At 38.5% G+C, this 21,991-nt stretch overlaps 2 protein-coding genes across 2 annotated transcripts in view; both read left to right on the top strand.

The window, feature by feature from the left end:
• LOC121859191 overlaps positions 1 to 1,901 on the top strand; it is a 37,380-nt gene extending 35,479 nt beyond the window's left edge. The window contains exons 13-14 of the mRNA XM_042355939.1: positions 1,162 to 1,392; positions 1,704 to 1,901. Coding sequence (XP_042211873.1) covers positions 1,162 to 1,392; positions 1,704 to 1,901 — 429 coding nt within the window. The remainder of the gene's footprint in view (positions 1 to 1,161; positions 1,393 to 1,703) is intronic.
• Positions 533 to 21,302, top strand: LOC121859164 (glutamate receptor ionotropic, delta-1-like). The gene is made up of 8 exons (XM_042355912.1): positions 533 to 553; positions 1,162 to 1,392; positions 3,925 to 4,070; positions 11,036 to 11,134; positions 13,272 to 13,438; positions 13,606 to 13,732; positions 15,378 to 15,491; positions 18,076 to 21,302. The coding sequence occupies exons 3-8, from the start codon at positions 3,927 to 3,929 to the stop codon at positions 18,142 to 18,144; spliced, it is 720 nt and encodes a 239-aa protein (XP_042211846.1). The 5' UTR covers positions 533 to 553; positions 1,162 to 1,392; positions 3,925 to 3,926; the 3' UTR covers positions 18,145 to 21,302.
• Positions 21,303 to 21,991: the final 689 nt, after the last annotated feature.

Raw genomic sequence — 21,991 nt, 5'->3', positions numbered from 1 at the left:
TTAGCGAAAACATGTCAATAAAAATTATTGTGCCATTTCTTCCAAGTCTGATGATTATGCCTTTTTTCCGGTGCCATTTTCTCTTGTGCCATTTTCCCTACATTCGTTTACTTCAGCAACCCACACAGATTCATTTGTTGCTTTACTGTAATGCTACACTTTCTCTGTTCTTATAGATACGACACATATACAACGATATGTTCCTCCAGTAACCTTTCCCGTTGTTTTCAGCGTTTCTTCCATTTGTATCCCATACCGTTATTTACAAGTAAAATTTTGATTTGTCCTTCATGTACACAGTTTGCACTCATGGCATATATGAAAACTATCAATTCAGAATCTTCACTTTGTTCCATTGTTTACACATCCAGACAGGGAGACTTTCTTCAGCCATATTTTCCTTTCTTGTCTGTAATTGCATAACTCTCTTCTAGGCATTGAGACAGTGGTTGACTTCACTGCTCCCTACTATATGGAGTCCACAACACTGGTGTCAAATGCCTAAAAGGAAAAATCGAGCCTTTGCTGTCTTTTTTCTCCCTTCACAGCCCAGGTACAAACCCTTGAAGCAATAACTGTTATTAATGAGATCTTATATCCTCTTTTACCTTTAATTTTACTTGGGAACAGGGTGCTCCTTCCCTTGACCATACCGGTGGTTATGTGATGCTCTGGACTTGTTTTTATACTGAGGCTCCAACTCTAGTAAGGTTTACCTAAGATCCCTAATTTGGCAATTTTTCCCTAAAGCTTCTGTGTCCAGTTCCCAAATTTGTTTATATTATAACATCAGCAATGAGAACACTCTGAAAGACTAAACTAGTACACTGTCCACTTTAACATGGTGTCTGCTTAAGTGAATTGGGATATAAAGGTATGAAATTTTAGAATATTTATTAAACATACATGAAAAATATGTTAAGGAGTAAATGCTTACATATACAATTATATCAGACCAGGGCTGCTTCTGAGACTTAAAATATTATCATAAAAGCAGGACCATCGAATACGGGATGCGTTTTTGATAAGCTGTCTCCCTATTTAAGGAGTGGGTTAAAAGCTAGAGCTACATAACAACAAAGTTAAGTCCACCTACTCCTGTTCCAACTGTGTAGTCTGAAGTAAATCTAAGAAATCACATGTATGGTTTTGCCTTGACAGGTATGGATTTGCATCTGTGTGGTGACAGCACTGGTGGGCCCAGTGCTGTATGTAGTGAGCCACATAATGATAGTGTATGTGGGGAAGAAGGACCATGTCCACCACTCAATGCAGAGCCTTAGCTTCAACATGTACAGGAACCTGATGGTGCAGAACATCGACATCACTTCCCTCACTGGAGCCTTCGTTTCATCTTCTTCTTCTGGTACCTCTTCTGTTTCTATATATATGGTGAGGCTGACCAAAAAATCTTCTATATCTTGGGATCAATAGGTGTTATTGATCTCTGAAATCTAAACCACTTGATGTATAGATAGGTTCTTCACTTTGTATAAATATTGTATTCCTGCAAATTGGCACGCAAAACGCGACCAGTTTTTGATTGGGGCAACCTTACAGTAGCTCACCCAACTGTGAATTGTTACCTGACTTTACAGCTGTGGAAGTGAATGCAGTTGAGTGCAGTACCAGCCTCACTGTCTTCTTGAGTAATAAAGGTTATCCAATATGCTGTACTATGCTGTAAATGTACCCCTCCTCAGTGGGCTTTTAGGCCTATTAGGGCCCAGTTTCAATTTTTGTCAGTATTTGGTCGATTCTTTATCCACTCCATATCTGATCAGTATGTTGGCCACTTAACAGTTGTTCAAGTCCCTCTTAAGTACTTTTGGCAAGTACCGGACATGCATTGGCTCTGGTATAACTTGGTGAAAAATGTACCCCCAGATGAAAGTCTGTAATACTAAGTAGCTTGCTAATGGAAAATAAGAAAAATATGCAAGACTGCGAGTAAGTCTTCAGATGTTCATAACATCCAAAAATTTTATTTTATTTTATTCATGATTATTTTCTTTCAATGGGACATTCTATTTATCATTTCATCACTTGTCAGTTTTCTCGTGGTTGGTTTATCCAGTGTTAGTAGTTAGTACAGGAGAAAACCGGAGTGCCCGGAGGAAACTTGTGATGTGTGGTAGGGTCATGCTAGATAACAACCCTTCTCACGTGTTCCCAGGCCAAGTAGGAATCGAACCCTTAACTTATTCTTTTATAATACAAGCACACACATATGCAACACATACACAGGTAAATGCATACACCAGCATATGCCTGTACACACATGACACAATCAAGAAGAATTAGTCATTCCCATTTGCTTGATTTTCGACCCATCTGCAATACCAAACATTGGGAAATATCGCAAATTACTCTTCAGAGTAGTCATAAGTATTTTGTATGGGGAAATTATAATATTAATTTGTTGAAAGGTATTCAAGGATACAGTATATATATTTTGTAAATAATGTGGCCAAAATTTGAACAAATCACAAGTGTAACAGAAGAAAACTGTGTTTACAATTGGGAAAATTAAACTCCCGACTCTTACATGTGGGTGTGTGTGGGTTCATCGGAGGGGTCAGGTCATGCGTCTGTAACAAAGCATGTTAGCATTTGGACTTTTATTGTCGGACGACATAAATTGGACAGTCGTCAAAGCTGCTGTTCTGATGAAGTGAATGTGTCAATCAGTGAAGTCCTAGTAAATAATTCATGAAGAACTAAAACCTGTACTGATTCACTATTTCCACTATTTACCAGATTACTCTCTATTTGGGCAGTTGGTGTGTTCTTTGTTATGCCCTTCATTGTCCAGTATTAATACAGGAAGAATCCTCTAGAGTGGCCATTAGGTAAATAAGGCAAATTAGGTAGCAAACACCCTTCTCACATCTGACCTAGACTGGGGAACGAACCGAGGACACGGTCATGAGAGATATGCGTGTTACCCCTATTGCTGTTGGAATACTGTTATATGTACCCTTTCTCTCCCTCTCCTTCCCAAGTTCCATTTTCTCCCCTACTTGGCAGCGTCTAGTTTTTTTGCTTATTTTACGTCACACACACACACACACATATACAGTATATATATATATATATATATATATATATATATATATATATATATATATATATATATATATATATATATATATATATATATATATATATATATATATATATATATATATATCTGATAAAATCACTGGAAAACGGGCACCTTAGCTTTGGTCTTGAATAAGCGAAAGCTAGGTGCCGTTTCCTTTTCCGTTTATCAAGATTTATCTTATCACGTTTTCATTGTGGATCTACATGAAATATATATATATATATATATATATATATATATATATATATATATATATATATATATATATATATATATATATATATATATATATATATATATATATCTCCTATGAAAAACAAGTGATTTTATCAAGATTTATCTTATCCACGTTTTCACTATATATATATATATATATATATATATGATATATATATATATATATATATATATATATATATATATATATATATATATATATATATATATATATATATATATATATATATATATATATATATATATATATATATATATATATATATATATATATATATATATAAATAATACTGTACTCATCGAGTTCTTTTTCAGGTGCGTTTACCTTAGATAACATATCGGTTGATTATTATCTTTTATTTGGGGTTTTTATGTGAATTTTAGGATAATATTTGGAGACTAGAAACTTAACCCCATATTTTCTATTGGCATAATTGATTTTGAAACTACAGTACAGTACAATACTGTATATACTTTGATTTAACAGCATGTGCATTGCCAATATACATAAGTAAACAACATATAAACACTAGATACCAATTCCTTAGAATCATATTAATTTATAAATATAATTCCAGCAATGTATTCAGGAACATTAACAGCGGTACTGGCGGTCCCAGCATTTGAGAAGCCTATCGACTCTCTAGAGCACTTAGCACAGGCTCACCATGATGGCTACACCATTGGTACCACCCGTGACTCCAGCTTTGAAGATGCATTCAAGGTGACTTTTATTTTTGGCAATCATTATCAACAACATTTTACAGCCATTTTTCATGTTTGCATGGATTTGCTGCGAGTACCTGATTAGTCCAGTCAATCTACGCTCAAAGTAGGCCAAACCCACCACTAGTTCCAATAGTAGTGTATCTGACTAGGTGTGGTGGGAAACTTGACACTTTATTTTGGGCTCCGAATCCCACATAAACACAAATAAGACACTCAATAATAATTAAACAATTCACGGTAAACCGATTGAAATATTGCAGAAAATATACAGGTTCATAGCTTCATACAGCTAATTTATATTTTCTCAATCACTAATTATAAAGCAACTGTTAACAGTAATTCAACAGCAGATCTATGTTTTTGGACTATATTTTGCCTTAAATATCCTGATAATTTTACTGCTTATTGAGATATGGTATTGTATATAAACAACATGACAATAAGATGGTGGTGGACAGCTTAAGTTTATCATCTTTTCTGCTAAAATACTTTTTGTCTTGGCTTTTACTTCTGCTACTTTCACATATTTTAATTCAGAATAACTTATACTTAGGGGATGGTGTACTTTGCTTTTGCAATGCATGTTCTGTGGACTGTGTTTGGTACTTGTAGTTATAAACTCCAAACGTTTTGATGACTGGTGCATTTATCAGAATAGTTCTGAGGTCAGAACGTATCGGTGACTGGGCCCTTCATGTACGAGTCCTGCAAGATGTGCTTCCTTACCTTGCAGCAGCAGGACATAATTCATACACCAAGTCCATCTACATTTACTTGCCGCGCATGTCACGATTATCAGTAGAACACCCTGAGGTACACAAAATCTTCTCAGATCGTCTTCATGTGGTGAGGCATTCAGATAGGTACTGGGGAGACCTGTCTTCTGACTTCGTTATAGAACAAGCCTTAATGAGAAGCCTGAAAACAACTAGGGTACTGACCAGAAGACGAGGGATAACAGAGAACCAAAGAGTCATATGACTGTTGTCTAATTCAGCATCATATGCAGAGGTGAATCATAACATGCAACTCCAGTGATCAACTTAAGGTCGTGTCCCGTGCACGTCAAGAGTGCGATGTTCACGATACTGAGAAGCTTATCTCCTTTCTATCTTCTACAACCCCATTTTCGCCATTTACAACACTTTACAGTGTTTGTGCTGCAGATGATGTGAATACTGGCATGGCTGTTATTGTAGGACAGAAGATTCTGGATGGGATGTTGGGTCAAAATGTCCTTGAGTACATCTTTAAAAAGGAAAGTCAGGTCATTAACATGGCGAAGATATCTACTTTACGTGTTGGTTTTGAGTCTGTATCAATCGATCCTCAACTACGGTTTCAGTGGCTAGTCACAGTTGGTACAAACACTGGTGAACTGGACCTAGTGTTTCAACATGAGCTTTTCAGCTACAATACCCTCCAGCTCTTTTCAGTTCACATCACGTACTACTAGAAGCTGACAAGCCTCCACTGGCCGATGTTTTGTGGAAGGAAATGCCAAATAAAGAAGACAGCTTGCCTGAAAATATCCAATACATTCTCCTTCATCGAGTTCCATGGGAGACTGGTGAAACATAGGATATTATAATAAATAATTTTACTCGCTATGTAACAGTAAAACTTTGTCAGGCTACCATCATCTTTGACGGATATCGTTCTGGTCCTACAACAAAAGATGGAGTTCAAGCAAGGCAAGCCAAAGGTGATCCAGGTCCTACAGTGCGATTCACCGGTGATGTGGTATGTACAATTCGTAAAGTGAAGTTCTTATCCAACACTGAGAATAGGCAGCAATTCGTGGGCATGGTCAGCATCAGACTGGAGCGAGAAGGCTGTGACATACGTCATGCCAGAGCAGATGCTGATATCTAGATCCCTCGCACTGCTATTGCACTGGCCAGAAAGCGCGACACAGTCTTGGTTGGAAATGAGACAGACCTTATTTTGCTTTGCAGTCGGGCAAAGGACATCCACTTTAAGCTGTACTTCCAGCCAGAGCAGAACCTACAGTCAAAGAAACCAACAAGGTGCTGGAATATCGGACATGTTCAGTAGTCACTTGATAAGGAAATATATGACAATCTTCTGTTCATTCTTGCTATGCTGGGGTGTGATACCATGTCCTGCTCGTTTGGTGTTGGCAAACCCACTGCCCTGGAATGGACTAAATGCAGTCTGTACTTCCGACAACAATCTGCTATATTGTGGTCCACAGAAGTAGATTGTTGTGGTATAATCAAGGCTGGGGAAAATGCATTAGTATCCTTGTATCATGGTGAACCTGGAAATACTCTAGACAATCTCAGATTGAGAATTTTCCACCAAAAGGAATCCTGCCTTCAACATCTGCTGCTGCCCAATATCACAGCCTTCGTTTCCATCAAGTTCATCAGTGGTCTGAGAGAGATTTACCTCCAGAGGAATAGGGATAGATGATACGTGACAATAAGATGGTCCCAGTCTCTACAGATTTACAGCCAACTCCAGCTTACCTTCTGGATGCCATACATTGTAACTGTAAAAATAAATGTGACACTCGTCGTTGTGGATGCAGGAGGTTTGGATTGTAATGTTATCTAGCATGTGGGTCTTGTAATGGTATTCACAGCAATAATGTTACCGATATGGACACAGAAAGGGACAGTGATGTAGATGGCGATAGTGTATCCCAGTACTAAGTTTTGATAATCCAGCTTACTGAATAACACATTTTTTTTTATGGCTTAACACTTATTTGGTTTTGGTTGATTCATAATAGGCTTAGTAACATATATCTGCTAATTCCTTCTGATATGCTTGCTATACACAATTTTAACTGCGCATAATGATTTGATTCTTCGCATATTTTGCATGATATCAGTAATACATATTGATGTTACGGAATACTCCCTCGTGTTCTGGGGGAATGTGTTGAAATTCTAGTCCCTGTGCTTGCTCGCCTCTTTCGCCTTTGCCTCAAAACCCAAACTTTTCCTTTTTCTTGGAAGCATGCCTCAGTTCAGCCCATCCCGAAGAAGGGTGACCATTCCAATTCCTCTAACTATCGCCCCATTGCCCTATCTTCATCCCTCTCCAAGATATTTTAACCATTCTTAAGCCCTCATTTTCTCCGTCACCTTAAACGCCTTTCTCTTTTCTTGTATCACCAGTATGGCTTTTGCCAGGCGAGGTCTACTGGTGATCTGCTCTCCTATTGCACCCATCTTTGGTCATCCTCTTACGGATTATGGGAAACTGTCGTCGTAGCCCTCGACATCTCCAAAGCATTTGACAGGGTATGGCACAAGTCTTTGCCTTCTAAACGTCCCTCTTATGGTTCCCCCCCCCCTCTTTTTTCTCTAATTTCTAGCTTCCTTGAGAACTGATCCATGGCAGTTGTTGTCGAGGAATCGCTTCCTCACTCTCTACCAATAGTGGTGTCCCACAGGGTTCTGATCTTTCACCTACTCTCTTCCTTCTTTTTATCAATGATTTACCTCACATTACGACTACTTATATCCCTTCTTACGCTCATGACTCTACTCTTCACTCTTCTTCACATTTTTCCCTTGCCCCTAATTCTCAAACCAGATCTGTTTCTAGAGCTGATATCATTTCATCTATCAATGCGGATCTGTGCAGCATCTCCGAATGGGGAGGTAGAAACTTGGTTAGATTCAATACTAATAAAACACAGTATTTACCAGTTACACTTTCCAAATTAGATGATCTCCCACCAATCACATTTCAGGACGCAATCATTCTGCCAAATTCTAAAATAGATATGCTAGGCCTCACCATTTCCTCTAATATGTCATGGAAGCCACACATCCACAACATTGCTAAAGCTGCCTCCCAAAAGCTGGGAATGCTGTACAGATGCTGTAGCTACTTCACTCCTGAGCAGTTGCTTCAAGTATATAAGGGATTCATTCATCCTAACTTGGAGTACTGCTCTCATATCTGGGGTGGCTCTTCTTCTGCCCAACTGTTAGATAGGGTGGAATCAAAGGCATTTCATCTTATTGACTCTGCTCTTTTAGTTGACACTCTTTCTTCCCTTTCTCTTCGCTGCATTGTTTGCTTCACTCCCTCTTTTACAGGTACTTTAAAGGCCAGTGTTTGGTGGATCCTGTGTACCGCTGGCGAGGCCGTGGGCTCATAACACATGTCTTGCCCACAGTGCCCACCGTTTCTCTGTGGATGTCGGTCACACTAGACTTACCCATTAGAGTACATCCTTCTTTCCTCACATATCCAAACTGTGGAATACTCTGCCTTCTTCTGTATTTCCATACTCATACAGTCTGTCTTACTTTAAAAAGCTGGTTTTCCGGCATCTTCGTGGTGTAGATTAATATAACCTTTTCCTTTTCTATTTTTAATTTCTTTCTATTCTTATTTTTTCGCCCCGACCCCGTTGTGGGTCGATGACCTGTGCCCGGGTGGGCTATTCCCCGTAAAAAAAAAAAATTATGAAATAAGTTAGTGTAAGATGAGCCAATAAGTTGGTTGGTCACACGAGGGTATAGGAGTGAATGCCTTCCTCAGCTATGCATGGCATTTATATCAACTCGTACTGGGGCGTGGCTTTGGTGACGTCACTTTTTTATTCCTATTGATGAGTGGCTGAATTTTTTGCTCCACGTAGCATCTGATGGGTTAGTAGCGGCAACGAAGACAGGCACCAGGGTGTCGCTTCTGTTACGAGTTGGGGATTTAGAATATAGTTATACGTCTACCCAGATCCCAACAGGTAACAACAACAAAAAAACAAAGACAATCGGACTATAAAAGGGTAGACAAAGGATGCGAGTTTTCGTTGTGTATAATAGAGTACCATAAATCCCTTAACAAAATATTCAGCTTATAAATTACCCTTAACCAAACTTAACCTAAACATTAACAGTATATACATATTAATAAAACATAAAACAATCTTGAAGCAAGTGGACGTGGGGGAGGCAATACAAGATACAAATACTTAAGTGAGGAGCTGAGATGGCTGACGAGTAAGGCTGAGTATTGTAGAAGACGGTAGGTAGTCACTGCACCGTAGGTTTAGAGGATAGATGATCCTGTGGTCACTTCCCAGAGCCAAGTGCTCTCTCCTCGAATTGGAGCTCACAAAGAAGACTTGGAGGAAGTGACGCAACAACCAGGATATGGAGAAGGGAAACCCCGGAGTGTTAACTAAGACGAGTCATACTCGTGTCTCGTCCCTAGATGGCGTTGCTCGTGGTGCTGGGTAGGTAGATCAAGACAATAGATGGCGTGGTTCGTAGTGCTGGGTGGAGGGGTTCGTAACACACCCCCCCTCCAAAGACCTCCGTAGCGCGGGCGCGAAGGAGGTGATCACTTTACTCGTATGTTTGAGGAATTTTCCATGAGCAATGTCTCGATACTTGACAATACTGTATCTAATTTAGCAGAATTAAAAGTAGTTGACGAGATATAGTGAACTCTTCTCAACTCGGTGAAACCATCAGGTGGCTACATAGGCTCAAGAGACTACAGTTGAGTCTGGATTTACGCGGTTTTGGTTTATGCGTTTGGTCATTTACGTGGTGCCTTGCCAGAATTTAAATACTTCAATTACACGGTAAATTTGGTCATTTACGGGGAGAGCAGCTGGCGGTCCAGCTGCATGCTATTTTGGATTCAAACCTCCCACCATCTCCCACCATGCCTGACCACAAGCGGGGGGAAGCGGCACAGGGAGGGGCGCAGAGTATGTCGCTGTTGCGTTATCGGTGACATCATATGACGTATCGGACTGTGATTGGGCCACGCATCCTTACCTCCCTCCCCCGCTAGCTATGATTGGTTTAATGTAATATGACGTGCCCTGCCACGGGAGGGAAGAAGTCGCTGACCTAGCAGGGCCTATCTCATTGTTCTCAGTCCGCGTATACAGTTCTCTCTTGTGCCCGCTATTCCCCTCACAACTCACAATGGCTGCCGCGGGATCCCCACCACCAGAGAAAAACATTGAATTACCTGGACCAAGCCATGATAATGTGAAGGAAATCATCGAGTTGGGGGAGAAACTTAAGCTCATCCTTGACAACGACCCAGACAAGCATCGGTATGAAGTGTCTAATAAACATCTGACGAAATTTATGGAGCCGTATATCCAGATCTATCTCGACAACATCAATGCTAGTCGTCAACATAGTATTGAGGACTTCCTCGTCCGCAACCCACCACAACCACAGCCAGCCCAAGTCAGTGATAGTGATAGTGACGATATGGACTTTGAGGGGTTTGTCTGGGAGGCCCTGCAAACCTCTGCGAGGAGTGAAAGTGATTCACCGTAGGGTAACTAATCTGCCCTGTACCTCGGAACCAGCAGCCATCCACGTGTGCCGACCCAGCTTTTCTACTAACGTAAGTGTTAAAAAACCTGATGTTATTGATATTTCTCTTAATTATTAATTATGTGTGCATACTATCATAAAATTAAGATGTTATTTTTACTGCAACGTACGTATTGTGTCGGGAAAAAGTGAAGTTTGGGGGTCGGCCCATTCTCTATTCTCAATTAATCCCAAATGTTCTGTTATTTCGTTTACGTGTTTCTCGTTTTACGCGGTACTCCACAGGTTCATTTGACCGCGTAAATGAAGACCCAACTGTATTTATAATAGCAATAAACCAACACCACTGTTTATATTTTTAGACATGTGAATCATGGATTATATGAATTATTGTGATAATCCATGATCTACCACTGTCAAGCCTATTTCATGTTGAATTCACTCCAACCCACTACCTGAATATCCTAATGTACTTTACAGCTCCGCAGGGCAAGTTGCTAGGAGGTTTTATTTACAATTTAACGTTATTACGTGGAATTACACAAAATAGTACTGTATCATTCATCACCAGCCTTGAACCAAATAACTTGAGCACGTCATGGAATTAGTGGACTGGTTTATACTAGGAAAAAGTATTATCAGTTCTTTTTTATTATAGGGGGCAGTCAGTGGAATCTACCATGAAGTGTGGAAGCTGTTCAACCATAAGGATCGGGACCAGAGTTTTCTTTCCACGCCAGCCAGTGGCTTTGATATGGTGAGATGACTTGTGGTCAAATCCTATAACCAACACACACACATACATACATGCTCACACCCTTCTCTTTCTGTTTTTATATCTCCGCTTTACCTTTTTCCTGCCTCTCATGATCTACAATACTGTACTTCCATTATCATAACTCATGTTACAGGTACGTGAGACTTAGAGAATTAAGAGCTTCAATATTCCTTAACAGCTTTTTAACTTCACCTCCTCCACTAAAGCAACTTTAATATCCACTGACTCTTACTTTTTAGGTGGCTTTTTTATAATTTTCGCCACTTATCAGCTTACTAGCCGTTCAGGCGGTTGGTCTATCCAGTGCAAGGAAAGTATATACTTTCCTTGATCCAGTGTTAGTACAGAAACCTGTGATGTTTGGTAGGGTCTCTCACTTGTGTCTGGGGCCGAGGCTTGAACCCTTGATATACTTATTGGTGAGAGTTACACGCCTTACCACTGTACCACCAACACCCGTATACCACCCCTATATGATTCTCTTGGTACAGTACAGTACTACATTTTTTCATACAATTTCAGAGATATTTTGTCACTGACCTACAGTGCTACATCATCTATTCCAGATACCCATACTACAGTATCTTAGTTCTGTACAGTAGCCTCAGGATATTTTGCGAGAAAAGGAGAGAGAACCTTGGTGAAATAAAAAAAATATCAGACCCCAAAGAATTCACCAAATAAAACTTAAAAGGTTTAATTGTTTACTAAGCACAACCAAGAAATGTAGCACTCCTATACACCTTGAAAAATAAATATTACTATACAGTACAAAGGCTAAGAAAATTGCACACAAAAAAGATAACACAATACAGTACATCACAACCATACTGCTTCTGACCGACCCAGTGACCCATAGAATTGGGAGTAAAAGTAGATGAGAGTTATGTATGGTAACTACGAACTAGAGGAAAATCTTCTATAGAAGATAAATTCATTCTTACTTCATGAAAATACCTAAAAATGACAAGGGATAAGTTTTCCTAATATTACAGGCAGCCCCTGATTTACGAAGATCCAGTTTATGAGAATACCGAGTTAGGAAAGAAATTGTCCCCAAGTTTAAATAAAAAACTAAAAAACTAAAATTAAGATTTTTTAATTTTCACAACATCAGATGATGCTGAGATGCTAACACAGGCATCTCAGGGCTTGCCGTGTACTAACTATGCTTAGAATAAAATACATATACGGTAGTGTTTTAGTTATCATGGCTCACAGTGGAGCTATTGTGTAGTATTGGGTGATCATGCATTGGTTCGGGATGACATCCACACAGTCACTTCCCACCACGTGAAGTACAGTATAGATAATTAAAAATAAAAACGTTTATAATATTAAGAAATTATATATTTCTCAAGCTTTATATAGCAAAATGGTAGTAATTAGGTAGCCGCAGAAGAAAAAGCTGTGGAATAATCTGAGGCTATTGTATACTTTTATTTATATACGTAGGTTTCATTATACAGTATTTCAATAGTTTTAAATTAGCTGAAATTAGTTTCTTGGATATACTGTAACATGCGTTAGATTGTAGGGCAGATGTACTGTACATTTAAAGAAAAAAAGTCGTGTTACACCCCCCCCTAGCGTTATGTTCCGAAACCCATGACGAAGAATTTGGGTAAAGTGACAGTGAAGCTTCGAGGTTTGAGTCTGAACGCGGAACTTTACCCAAATTCTTTATCTTGGGTTTCAGAACATCAGGCGCGATAAGTGTAATGCGACTTTTTTCTTTGATTGTACGGTTGTAAGATGTGGCACCACTGATTGTTTACATCATAGTAAAGCTAGCAGAATGGACAGTACTACCCTCGCTATACTAACCAGACCAAGGATGGTAAATAAGCAGCCGCCGTCCCTGTTTGTGAATGTGTGCATTTCCTGCAAGATTATAGTTTTAATATAGATTACCAAGTAGATTAGTAGAATGTCACTGACTACAATTCGTTGTCCTTGTGGGCGGTGGTGCCTCATCTCACTAGACACGCCAGCCACTGTGCCCGTTATTAACGGTGACAACTGTACATTGATCAGCTCTATTTTTTTTTTTTTTTTTAATTATTTTCAGAGAATATAAGAGACACTTTACTCAAAGTATTTTTCCCCATGGCAGATCCTGAAGCAGAAATATGTATACATCAATGCCCAGCTCAACTCTGAGCTGATAGCCACACAGCAAGGACGTGCAAATTATTACATCGCCCGTGAAACTTTCTTACCCCAGGGTTATGGAATTGCCTGCAGTAGTGGCTCACCCTTCAAGGAAGTTTTCAGCAATATGTGAGGGTTCTTCTTGTTTTCAATGTATATTATATTTAATATCCCGATGAAAGTGAACGGTGTTCATGCTTACATTAAGGTAGAGATTTCAGAAATACAAACACGTTTCCTCATTCTTCTTTCATCTCTGTGTTTGTCTGTTTACACAATTTTATCCCCTTTCTTAGTCTTCTACGACTGACAGAGGCTGGCCTGGTGTACAAGTGGGCAGATAATGAAGTGAACAAGGTTGCCAAGAACAACTCCCCCACGAGTGAGACTGGACCAACAGCCATTAAGATTCAGCACTTACAGGTAATAAATTTTATCTCAAATCTGGGTCAAATGATCTTGATGAATTTTGGTTAGTACTTTAGATATTGGCCAATAATGGAACCATATACTATTTGTGTAGTCATGTCATGGGTTAAAAAGGCAGTTCAAGAGTATTTCCTTAACAACATCATTTATGTGACACCAGGTTTCTGAGATTCTGTTTGTTACTTAGCTTTTGTATTCATATAAGTTATTTCCTCTGCTACAGAGAAATAAATTGATCCCTCTTATTCAACTAGAACTGCCGAATGCAAATTTCATAATGATTTGGTAATAAACACTTGTACAGGAAAGTCCTCCCCCCTGTTCTTGCTGGATCTCTTTGTAGCCTTTATACAGTGGATCATCATTTGTTGCTTCAGGATCTTTGATCATTTGGTGTCCGTAAGAAACCACTCTCACTGCTTGATTCTTATTTATCAGAACGATCTCAATGTGTTATGGTTGGTGGAACCATTTCAGACCCGGTCCCTTTGCAATATGGAGTCGCACAGGGATCAGTTTAGGGACCACTTCTGCTGGTTGCTTATGGTGTTGCCTACCATTGCTATGCCGATAATACACAGCTTTATGTGAAAATAATAAATGTTGAGGATATTGAGGAGATATTGCAATTCTTGATGTCTGATATTAAGATTTGGATGGCTAGGAGAAAACCAAAGCTAAATGATGGCAAAAGCAAGATTATTGTCATCAAGGAAATAAGAGGGGAGACAGCACAGATTATTTTGGCTCTTTAAAGTTTGTGGAAGTACAACTCAGTCCTGTCAATTCTGTTCGTAATCTTGGAGTGTACTTGGACTCGAAACTTAATTTTAAAGAACATATAGACTCAGTGGTTAAAAGTTGAAGCTTTCATATTAGAAATCTATATTCTGTGTAGGTTTTTGGATAGACATTGTCTCGTGACACTATTACATTCACTAATTTTGTTTTGTGTTGACTAGTGCCTAATTATCTACTGAAGAAAGTACAAACAGTGTTTAACAGGGTTGCCAGGCTTAATTTTGCTCTCTCATCGAGGACTCCCACTACCCCATTCTTGATCAAATTGCATTGACTCCCAATTAAAGGTAGGATAGAGTTCAAACTCTGCTTAATGACTTTTAAGGCACTTATGTTTGATGAGCCTAAGTATTTGCCCAATCTACTGAATCCTCTGACCACAAGTTCTGAAATGATTGTGCATAGTAGTTATGATCCTCATACCTTGAAGAGCCTAGAGCAGTATACAGGAATGTTCTTTTGCTGCCTGATCCTTCTCGTATACAGCACCCAGATTGTACAATCAGTTGTCTGCATCAATGAAGCACCTTATTTCTGTGAAGGCCTTTAAGAAACAGCATAAGTCCTCCCTGTTTTGAAAACTTATGATCCTGAACAGGGTATGGTGATGGAAAATACAGGCTTTAGGAAGTGTTACAACTTAAAGGTATATGAATGATACAAGTCAAACTGTCACTTTTTGTGATCTTTTTAAAGTATTTTTTTTAGTATTCTTAGATCCTTGACTATGTAGTGTTTTGAACTGGTGCTTCTGAGAAACAAAAGACCAGCTGCTATTCTTATTCTTCTTATTATTATTAATTTTATTATTATTATTAAACACAATCCACATTTTCAGGCAGCATTCTTCATGTTGGTAATAGGTTTTGCAACTTCTGCAGCAGTTTTTGGTGGAGAGATTGTGGCTAGTAGACTGAGACAGAATGACAAAACCACAAAACTTATGGAAAAGGCAAGTGTTGTAATATAGGCAGTCCTCGATTTACATAAAAAAATCCCATGTACTGATTTACGCAAGAAAAATCCAAAGTTAAGAAGAAACTTTCGTTGAGGTGCTGATACAAGCATTTCGGGGCTTCCCATACCAGACCTGGTCAGTTTATACCTGTATAGACAATTAATTGAAATAGGTTTTAACCCTTTGAGTTTTGGAGGTTTCTCTAAGCTGAATAAAATCTTCTGGCGGTAGCCAGAATGAAATTCAAAAGAGTGACAATCGGCAGGAAAAGGTTAAACTGAAATTAACATAGAGTACTCTACTTAATGTATTAAAAATGGTTAACTAAAGTTACAAATAAAATACATTTAGAGTTTTAGTTATCATAGCTCACAGATTGCTAGGTGAAGGACTGGCATTTCACTCGCAAAACTGATGTGTTTAATATCTCAAAGTTTGATCAAATGTCAGTGGAAAGAATAAAATGTTAAATTGATAAGTTTAGCATTTATTCTTCCAATTTAATCTCATCAACAATCAAATCCAGTGAAAGTTTATCTAACATCTCAAAATATATACAGTACACTATGTACAGTGAAATGGACTTACTTTACTTCAAAATTAAAACCATATCTCCTGGCTAGGCCTCGCAGTTTTGCACTTCACCACAACTAGTGGCGCAATTTCTCAGTAAGTTTCAAACACTATGATTTCTCGGAGGTATAAAATTATTACAGTACTGTACTGGATGCATTACTTAGTATATTTATTATTGGTTTACATTTATTATGTACACCGGAAATCATTTTACCCGGGGGTTACGTTCTTGAAAACCACCGCTTAATTCAAAAACACGTAAATTAAACATAATTTTCCCATAAGAATACATGTAAATGGTACAGGTTATGGGAACCATCATATACCGCACAGGGTACGAACAGTGCTCTCATTTAAACCAAGCACACGGCCAACCTCCGACACATGCTCTCCTCTCTGAAGGCGGGTGATCACATTTAATTTCACGTCCATTGCTATTGTTTTTCGTGCCTTTTTAGCTTTAGGCGCCCCAGAGGAGGCAGATAAACATTTTCCAGACATGCTCAATGGGGAAAACAGCGTTTACCGGTAACACTAAAAAGTTACGTGATAAACACACAATGCAAATGAGAGCACAGAGAAAAAGTAGTACTGGTGTGAACTGAGAAAGTAATACCCGGGAAGCTTGCTAGACGTGGTCACAGTTGTTGTACAGAATACTTCATTATCATCATTATCTTCATCACTAGTAGTAATAATCTTCATTGTTATCTTATTATAATAATTATTATTATTATTAATAATAATATTAAAATCGTTGATGTTGATATGACTGCGACTTTATAGTAATAACTTACAAGCACCTCGCCAGGTATCACACGCGACTCCACTGCCAGGAGACTCGGTAAATATGCGCGGCAAATTTAAACTGTCTGGAGTGCGTTATTTAAAAAATAGATGAGTGTAAATTAGCTTTTGGTATTAATTGAATAATTGCGTTATTCCAAAAACTCTTAAATCAAACACGCGTAAAATGCGAGTTACCTGCATTTTGAAATATTTTAAGAACCCCTTCCCCCATAGGAACATACCTGTATAATGGCTTTTATAATGGGAGTCTGTGGGAAAATGGGATACAGTTTACGAAAAATCTATTTATGAAAGGTTTTTCAGAAACAGAACCTTTTTGTAAATTGGAGACTGCCTATACTGTACCTGTTTAATGCTGATCACAGAATTTGGTTTATTTAAGAATGTGAATAAAAGTACTACTGTATACAGTACTTATGGAGAATTACTTAGTGTAAAAGATGTAGAGATAATGTTTTTAAATCTATTAAGAGTCTTTTGCTTTTCTATATTAGTAAATTAATTTTCCTGGATCTCTAAATAACTGGCTAATGGTACCCATGGTATGTACAGTCGCAAACAAAAATTCAATCCCCGTAATGAGACCAAATCACAGGAATGAGTCCCCGAACTGACTTTTCCTACTGTTGTCTCGTGAGGGTGTGCTGTTTTATTTCATTTGAGGGTGATACTGCTTAAGTTTGGGAGGGAGCAAACTTTTGTTCACAACTGTACATAAAGGGATTAGTAGTGTGAATAACTTTTTATTCCGTTGTGGAAGAGATAACCAGAATACAATTTGGAAATTGGAATTTTCCAAAATTGTTAAATTAATTGTTCTGAGAACTATAAGGCTTAATTTACTTATAGCACACTTTTAAATTTATTTATTAGTATGGCTGCAGTCTCAAAGATAAACAGAACTATTGACTATTTTTAATTTATAACAATATATAAAACAATTTACTGAGCAGTTTCAAATACACTGTATATACTGTATATTGATTAGAGTATACAGTACAGTACTAGGTATTACTTTATTAAGTTCATTAAAGAACTTAAGTTCACAGTACATCTTGTATTAAATGGATTTTGAAGTTTATAATGAAGAAAACTTCAAATATCAACTATTTTACCCTGGGTGAATAACATGCTTCCAAAATTAGAAGATATTTTGTCAATCTTTTCTCTTTGACAATAACAAACTTTCCAGGTTGTTTCTCAAACTAAGGACCATCCTCCACAGCCAAGAACAGTCAGCAGAGGGACCTGGGTTATTTAAGCAGTCTCTGTCAATGCAAACCAGTGACCTCCACTCATCTTACAAGGCCAGTGACTCCCACCTGTCATACAGAGCCAGCAACTCCTTCCCCTTGTCCAAAGTCAGTGACTCCTCACGATTATGCAAAGACTGACTTCCACCCATTATGTAAAAAACAATGAAATTGCAACCCAAGCTGAACAGATTACGTGAAATATTTACCTCTCATGGTCAAGTGAATTTTGAAATTTACTTGCACAAATATTTTTTTTTATTTACACTGACAAATTTTGGAGGAAATTTGCTTGCTCATTTTTTAAGGGAAAAATTCAGCAAAATGTAAAAATTTTGAAATTTATGTGCCCATCAACTCACAGTTCACTTGTGTGCATCTAAATCCCTTTTACCCTCACCCTTCTGAATACAATGGTGTTTAAGAACCTTGTCGATTTTCTTTGCTTCTTTTTCATGTTGATGTTTTCTCTTCATTTTGTAACACAACTCTACATACATAGTAATCTGTAGGAGCTTTTATACTAAATTATCAAAATAGGTCACTGTGAGAACAGACCACTAGAAGTAGGAGGGATAAGCTGTGACATCACTGAGGCTGTAGCATGCATCTGGGCTTTCTTAGCAGGTCAAGTCAATGTGGGAAAAGAAAAGTCGGGGATCAGCTCAGCTGTGACACGTCACTATATGGCGTCAGGTCAAGCCCCCCCACCTCACTGATTCAACTTGTAAGGGGAGGCTGCGTTACGCAGCTCCTGCAATATTCTCTTCCTCTCAAAATAATATTAACTTGTCCACTGGGGATGTGCTGCACACAGATATGAAAAATCACTTGTCCAGCCTCTAGTCTGAGCCGCTGGGCATTGCTAATCTGCACAGCCCGTTGCAACCATTATTTGAAGGCTGACTTCCACCCATCATTTAGAGACAGTGATTTCCACCCATTATACAAAGACTGACTTACAATCATTGTGTGAAACAACTTCCACCTGTTATGGACCAAGTTTCACAAGCAGAAACTAAGTCCACCATTAACTTGCTGGACTTATGTTTTCTTGGGACTTTTAGTTCACACCATCCAGGTAACAGAAATTGTCTCGCCAAATCCTGGACAGACAAGTTGCTACACTGAAACTGCTGTCGGAGGATGACAAATAAAACCTGTATTGGGTGAAGAAAGAGTCGGGCTTCCTGTTGAATTAAGAATCTGATTTGGGCGCCATTGGTTGATTCGTCACTATCAATGGGAGCGTCTCAAATGATAGGGATCCCTCCCTTCACCCTAATCTGGTCAATAGCTGCCTTGAACTTATCAAGGAGCTCCTCACTGGCCAATATCATTGCCTCCTGTACCGAGGCAGATAATGGGTTTGTTCCCATTACCAGACAAGATATTGTCCATCCTGTCAACTATATCCCCCACCCCAGCCCCTGGCAAACACCCTCATCCTATTTCTATTTTTGGCACAGAAAGCTCTATCTAGGTACTTTACCTGGAAATCACCAACAATTAAGGTTTTTGTACCTTCCTTGTCAGCCTTGCCCTTGACTGTTACCGTCCATTTCATCTGCCAAGGAATTAAAAAAGTTAGTACACTTAGCTGTTGTCGTTTCCTTGGTGTCTTTGTTCACCACCAGTTTGGTCTCTCCTCACGACCCTCCATTGGTCTGTATTCTTGTTAGACACAGACTCCTCCTGTCTAGTGTGTCTTCCTCCTTCATCCTTGCAATCATTTCCTTTAACTTCAAGTTTTTGTCCTTGACCTTCATTAATTCAGCTTTCAAAAAGGCACATAGCCATTGCACTGTCAGTTAATCCCGGGAGCTAAATCGGCTGTGTTTCCCTTTTCCTGCGTGGGTTTTATCAAGATTATCTTCTCTATGTTGCCATTGCAGATGTACAAGAAGATTTTAAAACATAATTAGCATATCCTCATAATTATTGTCATATTATATAGCCGTTTTCCGTACTGGCATGGGTCTGCTGCGATTACCTGATGGTAGCTGTTGTGTAAAACTAGATGTCCTCCTGCTCACCACAGCAAACCTAGGGTACAGGTTGCCAGCCAAAAAAATGCAGCAGAGGTGAAAGGATGGGTACAATTCTGGTGACCCTGTGGCCATCACACATGTTGAAGCAAAGTTTTACAGCTGAATACCCTTCCTAACACCAACTCACAGTGTGGGAATGGCTGGCAAAGCAGGGCTGCATCTCCCTGAAGTAATGAAAAGATTACCTGCCTGTACAGTATACTGTATACAGTACTTTATAAAACTACAGGAGGTTGAAGCAAGTTCTATTAATTATAACAATTACAAGAGACCTCACCCTATAGCCACTTATAGATTAGTTTGGATTTGTTTAAGCTAATTTAGATATTTGGTGGATGGAGAGGTGTTCAAAGTCAAAATTTGCACATCAGTTTTATTTGAAAGCCATGAATCCTCACATAAAATAAAATATATATACACTTCAAAATATTCTTCTGCTAGAATTGAATACAAAAATTATGTATTAAAAGTATTTAATAATTAAATTCATCATGGATACAGAACATTCGTTCCTGACATACATTATTAATACACAACCTCACCGCTGTGTTATTGAGCTCGGAGTACAACCTCTCTCCATATAGCAAAAATTTTGGGATGATCAGTACAGGTATCCCCCATTCACAGTGTTCATTTTATTATGTACTTCCCTCTTATAGAGTGGTAGCAAATTTCAGTTTAGCACAGTCTGCCATGACACAGAAACTGGCAGTCCCCAATGCACATGTGAGATGAAGCTGACCACTGTCACTTTACCTAAAGGTTGGTTACTTGGTGGAAGCTTTATACTGCATGTATTGTGTGCTTATTTGAAAGGAAACTGTATGGTACTACACTGCAATACTTGGAATTTATATGCCATATAAATACTTACAGCATTATTTTGTGTTGATTAACAGCTGTTATAAAGTGTGGGAAATTACTAATTGTAATTTAAGCCTCATCATGCCTAAATTAAGTCTTCCACTCTTGCTGCTAAATGAAGTCTATTGCTGTACTTTAGTTGTCAAATTAAATACAGCAAGTTAATCACAGGATTGATATTGCTAACTGAATGGGTGTAGCTGCATCTACTGTGTGTACTGTACAGGTACTATAATAAAGTTTAGCTCTTCGGCATATGTTTTCACCAAATTTCACGACACGACTTTTGTCTTTCATTGTATTGTACATGTATTTTTATGGGAAAATGCTTTTCACTGGTGTGCTTTTATATGGAGGCCATTTCTCAGAATCGCACCAGCTGCTCTAAAGGAGGGATGTCTGTACTTAGTCCCTTGCTATGGTATACCCAAGGAGGTTGAACTTCCATGGATATACCTCCTCTACATATGAATTTAAACAAAATTATTCTTGTAAATGAACCAAAGTACATAATGATTACTGCAATTCAACTGTTAACAGGATACCCTCAGCATTCATGGTTTCTTTGTTCTTGGCTGCAGTACTCTCTCTTTCCCTGTGGAAACTAAGAGTGGGGCACAGTGCATGTGGGCGACTGTGGTATCTTGCACAATGTGCAGCTTTTGTGACAATATCAGGCTGCTCTTTATAAGCCAACATTGTAACATTTTTGTTTATTTCTGTGAATAATATTAGCTTTAATCATGGCACCTAAGAAAAAAGTATGTGGTATTGCAGTGAGTGAATCAAATGCTAAAGGGAAGAAAAAAAAGATGTCTTTAAGCCAACGCACCGAATGTGGTATCACTGGGCAGACATTATGGCATCAAGTTAATTGTGCACTGCTTGTACATTAAAAAAAACAGGGGTTACTGTAGCAACAACTTCCTCAAAGAGCAAC

Source organism: Homarus americanus, unplaced genomic scaffold, assembly GCF_018991925.1.
Source record: "Homarus americanus isolate GMGI-L3 unplaced genomic scaffold, GMGI_Hamer_2.0 scaffold50924, whole genome shotgun sequence".
NCBI classification, from domain to species: Eukaryota; Metazoa; Arthropoda; class Malacostraca; order Decapoda; family Nephropidae; genus Homarus; species Homarus americanus.
Note: the sequence above shows the minus strand (reverse complement) of the source record. Positions and strands in the feature narration are given on the sequence as shown.

What these genes read in the sequence shown, in the direction of transcription:
- LOC121859164 (XM_042355912.1), top strand. Translation starts at nt 3,927, where the DNA reads ATGTATTCAGGAACATTAACAGCGGTACTGGCGGTCCCAGCATTTGAG. An exon ending in CAGCCAGTGGCTTTGATATG is followed by an intron (nt 11,135 to 13,271) that starts GTGAGATGACTT and finishes TCCCCATGGCAG; the next exon opens with ATCCTGAAGCAGAAATATGT. An exon ending in AAGGAAGTTTTCAGCAATAT is followed by an intron (nt 13,439 to 13,605) that starts GTGAGGGTTCTT and finishes CCCCTTTCTTAG; the next exon opens with TCTTCTACGACTGACAGAGG.